This window comes from Phyllobates terribilis, unplaced genomic scaffold (assembly GCF_046119375.1).
Source record: "Phyllobates terribilis strain yellow unplaced genomic scaffold, ASM4611937v1 Scaffold_4__5_contigs__length_816908805, whole genome shotgun sequence".
Classification (NCBI taxonomy): domain Eukaryota; kingdom Metazoa; phylum Chordata; class Amphibia; order Anura; family Dendrobatidae; genus Phyllobates; species Phyllobates terribilis.
In genome coordinates, this window is record NW_027362764.1 from 614,045,418 (window position 1) to 614,058,452 (window position 13,035).

The 13,035-nt window shown below is 44.0% G+C and overlaps 1 protein-coding gene across 2 annotated transcripts in view; it reads right to left on the reverse strand.

The window, feature by feature from the left end:
• RB1CC1 (RB1 inducible coiled-coil 1) overlaps window positions 1-10,955 on the reverse strand; it is a 114,703-nt gene extending 103,748 nt beyond the window's left edge. For both annotated transcript variants that reach the window (XM_073679296.1, XM_073679295.1), the window contains exons 1-2: window positions 10,803-10,955; window positions 5,429-5,558 (exon numbers count right to left, since the gene is read on the reverse strand). In XM_073679296.1, the coding sequence (XP_073535397.1) occupies window positions 5,429-5,499 (71 nt within the window). In that variant the 5' untranslated portion in view covers window positions 5,500-5,558; window positions 10,803-10,955. The remainder of the gene's footprint in view (window positions 1-5,428; window positions 5,559-10,802) is intronic.
• Window positions 10,956-13,035: the final 2,080 nt, after the last annotated feature.

Below are 13,035 nucleotides of genomic sequence, written 5' to 3' on the forward strand. Positions count from 1 at the left end.
AGGGTAGAGAGTTGACGCCCCTTTTATTTTGGTAGGTCTCCTATTCCTGGGGGTGGATACTCTCTCTCTGTACGGTGCAGTCATGGTGAAGGGAAAAATATGGTAAGTTATATGGAGAACAGCGACTGTCCTTTCATTAGAACTTGCAATGTCTTCCACTAGCTCTTCCTACTTTCCATTGAATTTTATCATCTCAGTAATGGGAAAATCTGCCTTCCCCGACTACATATTTGACCCATGAACTGAGATTGAAAGATCAGTCCAGGAGGAGAAAGAAGTGGGTTTCTCTGATAAGATATCACAAAGTTGCATATTTGTATGTGTACTACTGATTTGCAAAATAAAAATTAAAACAGTTAGTCTTTAAAGAAATATGATTAAAAAGGTTTTCCAGTGTCGCTGAACTTGGGCCCTCGACAGCAATTAATATAGTGCAAAATAAATGGGCAGATTTCTGAAGAAAAACAAAACAAAAAGCCACTTATTAATTTAGGAAGATTTTTCAATCAAACTGATCTGACAAGGAGAGCGAGATCTCTGACATCCGCTGTGGTCATTCTCTTCCATCACTGGGTTTTCTTATTATTGGGTGACAATCCCTTTTCTCTTTGTTTTAGGACTCTTATGACTTTGTGTTATGCAATGCTGATCTGTCACTAAGGCCTGTAAGGGTACGTGCAGCATGTCTTATCTACTACACCTGTATAGATTGCTTCTTTCCATGGTGAAAGTACACTCTTAACAGTGTGAATATCTAATGTTAAAAGTAGACCTTGCACAAGATAGTCAGACTTAGTCTTAGGCTGTGTGCCCACGATGCGTTTTTTAAGCATTTCCGCAGAGGCAATTCCGCTGCAGAAATGCTTAAAAAACGCATGGTAGAAGGCCTGCCATGTTCCCCAATGATAATCCGCATGTGCTGTGCACATGCTGCAGAAATTTCCACTGCGGATTATCATTGCGGAAAAAAACTCAGAACTACCAATTATTTTGTGGAAGCGCTGCGTTTTCGCCACCATTGACTTGAATTGGAACGCATGGAATCCGCATCACTGCATCTGTACATGCGAAATCCATGCGTTTCAATGTGCGGATGGTACCCGGGTGTGGAGGACAGGAGACTCTCCTCCGGACCCGGGTACTATAGAACCTGTGAAAAAAAGAATAAAATAAAAAATAAATATTATATTTACCTTCTGATGGCCCACGGTGCGATTGTCGGCAGCTCGCGGTGGACGGAAGGACCTGCTCTGAAGTCATAGTCATGTGACGGCAGGTCCTTCAGTGTACTGCGAGCTGCCGGCAAGCCAGGACGGATCGAATAAAGACTCCGGGGGCCATCGGAAGGTAAGTATAGATTTATTTTTTTATTTTTTGCCATTCTTTACGGTCACACTATATAAATCCATGCCGGTTGCATGGATTTATATAGTGTGACCAAGTTGAAAAGCACTTTCCAAGTGATGCTAAAATTGCTTGGAAAGCACTTGTCAACCTGCATGCGGATATGCATGTGAAGAATGCTTCACATCCGCTTGTCCCTGGCAGGAAAAATGCATGTACAATCCGCATGTACAATCTGCATGTACAATCCGCATGCATTTTTTCTTCCAGGGAGATGCAGAAACGCTCAGGAAATATCCGGAGCATTTCTGCATCGTGAGCACATAGCCTAAAGGGACCTGTCAGTCAATTCCTGCTGCCCTTTAGGAGCACAGGAGGCACAAAACGGCCGTCGTCCGACTTTGGTCCACTTCGTTCCCCTGCCTGCATGTTTTTTATTGCAATGCAATAAAGGACTTTTGAACGACGGTGAGTGAAATCTCTTCTTATTTTTCGGATAATAATAATTTTATTTATGTAGTGGCAACATATTCCACAGGACTTTACAATTAAGCAGGGACATGTACAGACAAATTCATTACAGAGTAACACATAGTACACCAGTTACAGGAGGAGAGAGGTTCCTGCTCACAAGCATACAATCTATAAGGAAAAGGGGGACACAATAAGTAAAAAGTGTATGTCATGTGAGGTCCAGTCATCATTATAATAAATAGGGCACTTAGAAAAAGCTGCATGATCCGGTCATCAACCAGTATCTGTGTAAGTGCAGTTACCGTCTGCTATTGGGTGCATGAAGCATGTGCAGAAAGATCAGTAGGAAGGACCAGAGTCTGCGGAAAATTTAGAAAGAGGAAACAGGAAAGAGTTAGATTAGTGAAGTGAGGTGATAGGCCTGTCCTAAGAGATGTGTTTTTAAAGAGCACTTAAAAATGTGGGGGCTAAGTATTAATCGGGGTAGTGCACTCCAGAAATTTGGCACAGCACGAAAGAAGTCTTGGGAGACGGAAGTATTATTATGAAGGATGTTAGTCTTAGATCAGTTGCAGAACATAGAGCCCGGGTAGAGTGGTAAAAAAGATGAGGGAGGACAGATAGAGCGGTGTAGAACTGTGAAGAGCTTTGTGGGTAAGATATGAGTTTGTATCGTATTCTGTAGCGAATGGGCAACCAGTGTAATGACTGGCACAAGGTGGAGGCTTCAGTAAAGAGGCTGGACAGAAATACGACCCTGGCTGCCACATTCAGGACAGATTGGAGAGGGGGGAGTTTAATAAGAGGGAGACCGATCAGCAGAGAATTGCAGTAGTGCAGACAAGAATGAATAAGAGACAGAGTTTTTTGCAGTTTCAAAGGTGAAACGAGCCCTATACTAGCCTGGCGTGATCTGATATATTGACAGGTCTCTGACTAAGCAAACACATGGAAGACACCTGCCAAGTACTTGTAGCAGCGCCAAATTAGCCTGTTCTCTCTCTATGGACCACGGTCACCTCTTCAACTATAATTTCTCTGAAAGTTCAGGCGTTTCCCTGGCTCTGATCCATGCTGCCTGTGGTTAGGACAGCATAAATATAGGTTCTCTTTAAGAATTTTAAACCTGGAAAAACCATTGAGTCGTGACCTACAACAGCCAATCATTGCTGCTTTCACTTCCTAAATAACCTCTGTAAAAAAGAGGTGGTCTCTGCTAGACAGAAAGGGCCTCCTTGACATTTACACGAGTTACTTTCAACCATGTCGGAATTGCTGCCATTTTCCAACCCGATTCTCAAAATAAAGTAGAATGGGACAACACAATACGGAAGCATTAACTTAGATTAGAAAAGCCACCCACTAATGCCAACACGTTATGCACAGAAATTGGTGAGGATTTTTAGGGCACATCAATGTCTTCTGTATTGATATGAATTTTCCTCATTGATTTCCACAGCAAAATCCACAGGTGTAGACAATAAAAAGGAGTATACCCCCATTATGCAAACCATGTGGTAATCCAGTCTGGTCCCTCACCGGCCTCTAGTGATAACGTGCTGTGCGTGTCATCGCTGGAGGACAGACGTCACCGGACCAGTGAAGGCACATTGGCAGAAGCAGGCGTCCATTATACAACTTTTTCGAGATCAGATGTTAGAGTCTGCTCCAGGATCAAGTGATTTGGTGTTGATATTCTGGTGAATTTTCTAACAGATTTGCTGAGAATGAACAAGAGCAAATCCAAACTAATGTGGACGTACTCTTATAGTAAACATCTTACTTCTTGTAACAGCCCAGCATGAATTTTACAAGGGATTTAGTTGCCCAACTTTACCGCTATTGTAACCATTTTCACAGCCACTATACAGACAGGAACCCTGCTGGGTCTCCATAGGAAGAGTTCTACTTCCGATTATCACCAAGGAAGCAGGATTTGGTATGTCTTGTACTGTCCCTTGTCCTTTAATAAAGATTATTCGGTTTTTGTGTAGGTCTGATATGCCAGTCATGAGAAATACAGCCAGATGCAAACGAGGCTGATGGTGCACTGGGGGCGGATCAATGCACCTGGACAGCTTCTTACACGTGCGCCTGGACAGCTTCTTACACATGCACCCGGACTGCTGCCATGTTAGATTTCTCATGACTGGCACATAAAAACAAAGTCTTTTTATTGGGGGGATAAGCATCTATACACTTACTACTACAGCAAATAACAACCTGCTGACAGGTTCCCTTAGAATAGAGATTTTCGTGTGCAAATGGCTCTCAAGAATAAATTCTACAGACAGCGGCCTCAGACACATTTCTGCTTCATTTTACTTTAACAAATAAAATGTATATTGATGTACTGAATTATTTTCATGTGTTTTTCATATATACATGGAAAGACAAGTCCTGACAGCACATACATGATTTACATTGCAACAGCTCTCTCCTGTTGTGGACAGGTCTACCATCCTGCTAAAGAAACCAAGTCACCACTGTATAGACAAATGGAGGAAAGTGACAACCTCTCTGGCCACAGATCGGGCTCACAGCAGCGGTTTGTCACGTCCTTTCCCTGCACGATCCACCTAACCTGCATTGTGAAATCACATGATAGGTGAATTAAAACTGGGTGGGTCGCTAAAAGCAGAAAAAAATAATTCATATGTCCAAAGGCCTCCAAGGCAGTTATTTTCTTAGGGATATTTCTTTATGTTTTTATTACAAGTGATAATTATATTTCAGAATGCATGCCTTGGCAAAAATATACATAGGCTCCTGTCCACCTTGCAGGGCGGCATATGTGGTGCAGATGTTTCTGTGACCGAAGGATCCATTTCTGTGAATGGGCTTGTTTTAGTGGAAGCGCATGGCTTTCTGCAGGCCACATTCAGCTAAACTGCACATTTGCAGAACTTTCTGCAACAAATCTGTCACTTGTAAATTCACCACTAAAATCATTTCAGCAAAAACAGTTACACAATTATTCACATAATACATACAATGCAGTGAAATAAAAAGATGTAAAATAGATTTATGCCTTTATGTGTGGAATGATGCATCTAGGGAGACGTCTCAAATGCAAGAGAAAAGAGTGGAGGAATCGTGCACACATCTTGCTCTTAGGGCAGGTGCAGACAAGCATATTTTCGGTCCGAGTGCGATCCGTCAAAACATCGGATCACACACGGACTAATGTTATTCTATGGGGCCATGCACAAGTCCGGTTTTTTCTTCACTGCATGCCTGAATTTGATCAGATATTCAGATCGCACTCGGCCATGCAAGTTAATTATTCTGTGGAAACCATCGGACTGCACTCGGATGACATCTGAGTGAAGTATGATTTCCACTGATTGACAGAATGGAGAAGACAGAGAGTATTTTTTTTCTTCATCTTCTCCTCATCTGAGAGAATTGGATCGAACTCTGATCAGAGTGTAATTTGCCTAATCGTCCCGATACTCTCGGATGAGAGAATACATGGTTGACGGCACCTGGCCTCACACTTCCACCTGTCTATATTTCCTCTCCTGACTTTCACACCTAGTGTAGTGGAGAATAGCAGCGTAACATAAGGTCAACCAAATAAAAAATCATTCGTTACAAAGGTTCTTACGTTTGAACGGCGAGCTCAGTGTCAAATGTAAGGGTGATTCCTGTGTTCACCAGAAACACATACAGCTTCATGATGACGGCTCTATGTTCCTCTGCTCCCTTCTTTACACTTTATTGTGCTCATTTAGAAACTGTGGAGAGAATGGAAACATTAGAAGTGTAAAGTTTGCACATTGTAGTTTCACAACAGCTGTAAAGCCTCAGGTTGTAGATCACTAATTCTCAAGCATGCAGAAGTATTATAGTCTCTCTATCATTGTGAGTTGGTGAGAATCGATTTCCACTTCCCAGTCTATCAGCCATGATGGTGGAGAGAGGTCACTGAATGGATGTGGGAGAACCACCACTCACCTGACAGCATCCGTGGCACGTCTTTTGATTAACCAGCTGGTCACAACGACACTTTGTGTCGTAGCGCAAGTGACATTGTGCCAGATCTGTTAATCCAAAGAAGAGCCACGGATGCTTCTCCCACAGCCGTACAGTAGTTACTGACTGACCAATATTGTGGCGAAGGACTGGGATGTGCAAATCTATTCACACCAACTCTACTCACCATACATACGTATGTGGATCTCTTATATGGTATTTATGCAAAGTGGCAAACCAACAAATAGTCCCTACTGTGTCTGACTAAGCTTCGACAGTGACCGATATCGGAGAGAACCAGAATATTAGATATATTATGAATAGCCAGGGTTGCACAAAATGAAGTCACCAAGACCAAGCCTGCAACATATCCAGAAAATTGGTCCAACCCACTGGATTCTGCTCTCTGTCATTCATGCACTTGGTGACTGGGTGCTTTCACTTGCAGCCAAGTGAATGGAGCTTGATTGCAAGTAGCTACCATGACTAGATTAGTTTAACGGGAACCTTACAGCCGATGCATGTGCCCGATCCACGGACAGCTTGTATCATACACTGGTAGCATGATCTCAGTTATATATGTATAACTCTAAAATACTGCTGCATTCCAAAGAAAAACACAAGTTAAAAACCGTGGGTGCCCGAGCTGTACAGGAGACTAGTCAGTCAGGACTGTCCCTGGTGACTTGTCCCTGCCGGCTCCACTGGAGTGACAGGTCTCTCCCTACAAGTGCTCGCATTACATAATGTCAGCATCGGGGAAGACCGCATCGACACTGCAGGAAAGAAGATGGCACAACTGTTTTTTTGTTTTACATTTTTTATTTTATGATGGGCAGTTTAACTGTTAAAGTCAATCTGTCAGCATGATTTCAACACCCCCCTCTGCCCAAAAAGAAAAACCTACTTATATGCGCATGTAGCTCTTTCAAAGGCAACTCCAGCAATACCTCTACACTGCCAGTCTGCTCCTCCATTATTGAGAAATCAGAGTTTGAACTGGCAATACAGGTGAATCCTGACAGCGTGTAGATCATACACTGTCAGGATTCAGAAGTCTGCAATCACACAGAGTGACTGCAGACTTTTATCAGAACACTGGATAACCCCTTTAAAGATATAATCAAGCAAGAGTAGTTTTTGTGGGTGCACTGTAGCCTGGGTTGGTTTATTTACAGTCATGGCCGAAAAGTTTGGCACCATTGAAATTATTCCAGATAATTTATATTATTCACTTATTAGCGCCATTAATTCCATAGTGCTTTACAGACATCATCACTGTCCCCATTAGGGCTCACAATCTAAGTTCCCTTTCAGTATGTCTTTGGACTGTGGGAGGAAACCGGAGAACCCGGAGGAAACCCATGCAAACACGGGGAGAACATACAAACTCCTTGCAGATGTTGTCCTTGGTGGGATTTGAACCTAGGACCCCAGCACTGCTAGGCTGCAGTAATAACCACTGAGCCACCGTGCTGCCCCTGAAAGCATTTCTCCCAGAAAATTATGGCAATTACACGTGTATTGTTATACACGTTTATTTCCTTTGTGTATATTGGAACTACACAAAAACACAGAGGAAAAAAAGGCATATTGGACAACATTTCAAACACAACCCCAAAAATGGGCCAGACAAAACTGTTGGCACCTTTAAAAAAAAAAAAAATTGTGGGTAAACAACTTTGTTTCAAGCATGTGATGCTCGTTCAAACTCACCTGTGGCAAGTAATACGTGGTCAATATGAAAATTACACCTGAAACCAGATAAAAAGAGAAGTTGACGCAATCTTTGCATTGTGGGTCTGTGTGTGCCACAGTTAGCATGGAGGACTGAAAGAGGAGAAGAGAACTGTCTGAGGACTTGGGAACCAAAATTGTTGAAAAATATCAACAATCTCAAGGTTACAAGTCCATCTCCAGAGATCTTGATGTTCCTTTGTCCACAGTGAGCAACATAATCAAGAATTTTACAATCCATGGCACTGTAGCTAATCTCCGTGGACGCGGATGGCAGAGAAAAATTGATGAAAGGTTGCAACACAGGATAGTCCGAATGGTGGATAAGCAGCCCCAATCAAGTTCCAAAGAAATTCAAGCTATCCTGCAGGGTCAGGTTTCATCAGTGTCAGCATGAACTATCAATCGACCATTTAATGAAAAGAAATGCTATAGCAGGAGACCCAGTAGGACCCCACTGATGACACAGAGACATAAAAAAGCTAGACTGCAGTCTGCCAAAATTTACGTAAGCCAAAATCCTTCTAGGAAAGCATCTTGTGGACAGATGAGACCAAGATTGATGTGCTTTACCAAGAAGCTCTTTCTCAGAATGAGGCCAACAAAGAAAAGAGCACCGTACCTACAGTCAAATATGTTGGAGGTTCAAAGATGTTTTCGGGATGTCATGCTGCCTCTGGCACTGGGTGCCTTGACTGTGTACTAGGCATCGTGAAATCTGAAGAATACCAAAGTATTTTGAGTCGCAGTAAAGTGCCCAGTGTCAGAAAGCTGGATTTGCATCATTGGTCTTCCAGCAGGACAATGATCCACCCAGAAATGGAAATTCAGTAAAGGGAATTTATAATGTCGAAAAACGCTGTCAATCTGCTGTTAATAGTATTCTAAAGCCCCACTGCTGGGAGAAAATGGACTTCATTCCTCTCAGCATCAGTACTATGTTCAGAGTGGTGACAGGAGACGCGCCTCTATGACTGAAAGCTGTAGGCTGCCAGGAGGAATAAAGGTAATTTCCTCCCAGCAGCCTGACTTCCTGTGTGGAGGCTGCACTGCTTTAGAACACTGTTAACCTGCAGATTAACCCCTTATCTGAGGGTTAATAGTGTTTTTTGACATGACAGGTTCCCTTTAAGAGAAGTGTCCCCATACCTTGCTCTATGTAGTGCATATGTATATTGCTTTTTGACTTAATTTTGTATTTTTGTGTACAACTGTGTTTAACTTCAGCCAGGACTATAGGTCTTGCTTCTTCCGCCCACACTCGGCATCTCCTTCACCACCTTAAGCCTTATTCAGCATCAGTGATTTTTCACATATGGAAAGAAAAATTGTCTGAGTTTCTGCAGAGTTTTAGCTTCATCCGTGTTTGGTCTGTTTTTATCATCAATGTTTCATCAGTGATTTAGATCCTAGCTTCATCCGTGTTTAGACCGTTCTTTACCAACAATATTTCATCAGTAATTTTGACATTTGAAAAAAATAAATAAATAACACAGCTTCTCCCATTCATTGCAGTGTTAATCACAGACTGCACACTGATGGTATCCACGAGCTCCCTGTGATTTTCACTGAACCATAGGCCTGTATGGGTAATTTTCATCTGTGACGAACTTAAAAAAAAAAACGGACATGTTTCCGAGATTATTTTTTTTGTTAGCAGTCCACAAAAACAACATGGAGTTGAGAACTGCTCGCGAGATTAATGGTGTGAGGCAGTGAGGGGGAATCATATGCGAGGGACAGTATGTTTCCCCCTGAATGCGCATAGAGGCATATTGAACCTGCTGGAGTGCATTGCAGTCAAAGACACAGCTGTGGTTGCAGAGCACAATAAAAAGTAAGTTGAACTTGGTCAAGCTATTTGACCAAGTCAGATTAAGAAAACCCGGCATGGGTTTTTATTTTTGGAGCGATCTACAGGATGGAAGTGGGACGGGTCGCTCCCTCCAGCCAGGTCTTACAAGTGGCTCATGTCCACAGTTTCATTTAAAAACCTGCAGCAAAGGTTTGGGTGTGTTAGTGGTTTGTTTGCAAGCTGCAGAGCAGGAGGCTCTGTAATCCTGTGTGAAGGCACAACACAGGCCTGTGAAGGCAACGTAACTGGCGCTCCGCAGAGTGAAACGGCGTGGCAGTTTCCCACGGCAACAGGTTTACACAGACTGTTTGGATCACCTGGCTGCGATCCGGAGGACATCTTTTGCATTTGAGTTGTGAGTTTTTGCAAATAAAGACATTTAAGTTGAACCTTTCCTTGGGTCACTGCCTCATTACCGCACAGTGTGAACACCGCCGCATTACAATGGGTACATGTTCTGTGAAAATCACAGAACATTTTCAACAAAAAATGTACATTTGAATGATTCCTTATGTTCCCCTTAAATGTACAGTAGGAGCACTGAAAGTTTAATTTTAAGTTAAGGAGTTTGTCATACTTCCTTGGGAATCATTTCTCATTTGTATGCTTGCCTGGCAGCGCCACAAGAAGCAGTCACATTACATGATTTCATAAGAAGAGCACGGTGGGGCACGTGGTGACCCCCTCCTCATGGTGACATCACTAAGGAGAACGCTACAGGTCCTTGTGGGTGAGCAATGAGACCAGTGGGGCAGAGAGAAGACTAAAACAACAATGGGACCTATGAAAATGTTTTTCGTTTCTCCACTTTTCTTCTTAAACTTTTAAAGGTCGTCCACGTTCTGATGGAAAAGTTCTTGTACACTCGTAGACATTGCTTCATCACCAGACACATCAGATTGAGGTCACTGGCTGAGATATTGGTGTGCATGGAGGAAAAGGGATGGTGGGTATAAATGGACCTACTGCCAAGAGAACCAACCAGGAGAATATCAGTGCCCCTAACATGCCACATGGGTGGCTGCATCTATAATAAAGCATGTAATATATATATATATATACACATATGTATCATACACTTACAGGTATAATATATATATATACACACACGATGTGTTTCCGTCCTGGGACACCATACAGACACCATACCATGCAGTGACAGCTGTTACCCGGGTCCGTGACGACCCCCGGGGCAGCCATGATGTACAGGGCACAGGCCTCCCAGCACTAGCATGCTTACAGCTGAGGGCGGATTAATAGGAAGCATCTGACTGAGGGGCCTGGGTGTCAGGCCGGGGGAAGGGAGGAGTTGTCAGCTGCTGCCTCATCTACATGTACACCACAACAAAGGGGCTTCACACACCGGGCTCTGCGGCGCCCCCGGATCCCACCCTCAGCCGTGACCCCGTCATACCCGGACACGATGCGGCCGCCACTCGGGAAGATCCCCTTATTATTGTTGTTGTTGACGACTCAGCATCGCTCAGGCTGCTTGTTTCCGGCGGCGGCTCTAGCATCGCGAGAGTGAGGATAGGTCTCGCGGTATTTGGAAGAGACACACAGGGGAACTGGGGATAGGGGAGAGGCGGCGCGCTGGTCGTGACGTCATGTGTGCAGTGAGGCGCTGCGGCGGCTGTGTGTGGCCGAGACTCGGGTGGGGAGCTGCGGTGTCTTGCGACTTCCGGGTAGTTTAGTAACGGCCAGCAGTAGTGGTAGTGAGGCGCCATAATTGTCCACAGGAAGCCTGGTGTACCTGGGCTACTAGAGTCCTGTTGACAGCTGGAAGCAGGGCACAAGCTAATGTGATGCAGGGTGCTCACAGTATTACACCCTGGCCATGTAGATGGTGTTATACCGGGGGTTCTCTCATGGGAGACCCTCTTATAGCTAACATTACTGAGTACGGTGGTAATGAGCTGCCATTACTGCGACCACAGACATTAGATTATGGAGGTCAAAGAGTTAACATTCTTAAACTTTTCTTCTTAAACTTTTCTTTTCTTTTAAACTTTTCAACTGTCTAAGGCTGTGTTATCCCTTCCGACAGTCACACTCTAATGTAGAGACCGCAATGCAGGAGACAGTGACACTCCGCTTATAGACCTCGATGTATGCGACAGTCACACTCCCCATATAGGCCGCGATGTAGGAGACAGTCACACTACGTGTCCAGACTGCGATGTAGGAGACAGTCACAGACTGCGATGCAGGAGACAGTCACACTCCGCTTATAGACCTCGATGTAGGAGACAGTCACTCTCCCCATATAGGCCGTGATGTAGGAGACAGTCACACTCCGCGTACAGATCGCGATGTAGGAGACAGTCACACTCCGCTTACAAACCGCGATGTAGGAGACAGTTACACTCCGCGTACAGACCGCAGTGTAGGAGACAGTCACGCTCCGTGTACCACCGCAATGTTTGGAGACAGTCACACTCCACGTACAAACCACGATGTAGGAGACAGTCACACTCTTCATACAGACTGCGATGTAGGACACAGTCACGCTCCGTGTACCACCACAATGTTCGGAGACAGTCACACTCCGCTTACAAACCGCGATGTAGGAGACAGTCACACTCTTCGTACAGACTGCGATGTAGGAGACAGTCACACTCCGTGTACCACCACAATGTTCAGAGACAGTAACGCTCCGCGTACAGACCGTGATGTTCGGAGACAGCCACACTCGTCTTACAAACCGCGATGTATGAGACAGTGACACTCTTCGTACAGACCGGGATGTTTGGAGACAGTCACGCTCCGTGTACCACCGCAATGTTTGGAGACAGTCACGCTCCGTGTACCACCGCGATGTTTGGAGACAGTCACGCTCCGTGTACCACCGCGTTGTTTGGAGACAGTCACGCTCCGTGTACCACCGCGATGTTTGGAGACAGTCACGGTCCGTATACCACCGCGATGTTTGGAGACAGTCACACTTTATGTACAAGTATAAAAAGACTGGCCTTCATTTCCAAAACAGAAAGCTGGTGTTTACAGGTGCTTACTAAGAGTAGCCATCTCCATATATAACTAATAAAGTTGCACTCTGCAACGCTAAGTATGCAAATATGAAATTTTAATAGCAGCACTGCTCTAGAAAATAGAAATAATTGAGAAATCTTAATTCATAAATTGGCAAATTCAGGTGTACCTGGTAGCCACTTTAAAGCGTTTCTCGTTGCCAGGAACCTACCTTACACTTTGTGTACAGACCGCGATGTTCGGAGACAGTCACACTCTGTGTACATAGAAACAGAAAAAACTGACCGGCACGTCCAAAACAAGAAATAAGTGTGTACAGGTGCTTACTAGGATCAGCTACCTCCATATATAACTGGATGTGCCGGTTATATATATGCTCTTAGTAAGCACCTGTACACACCTATTTCTTGTTTTGGATGTGCCAGTCAGTTTTTTCTGTTTCTATGTATAAGCTTTGACTGAACACTCCGCTTCTATGCCACAGGCAGTTTTTATTGCAGCAGGAACTTGCTTATCCCACACACAAGCAGCTTATATCTGTTAGAGAGGTGTTAACATTGGTAGGTTATTGGTATTTTGAGAAACGCCTTAACGTGGCTACCAGGTACACATGAATTGGCCAATTTATGCGCTAATATTTCTAATTTATTTCTATT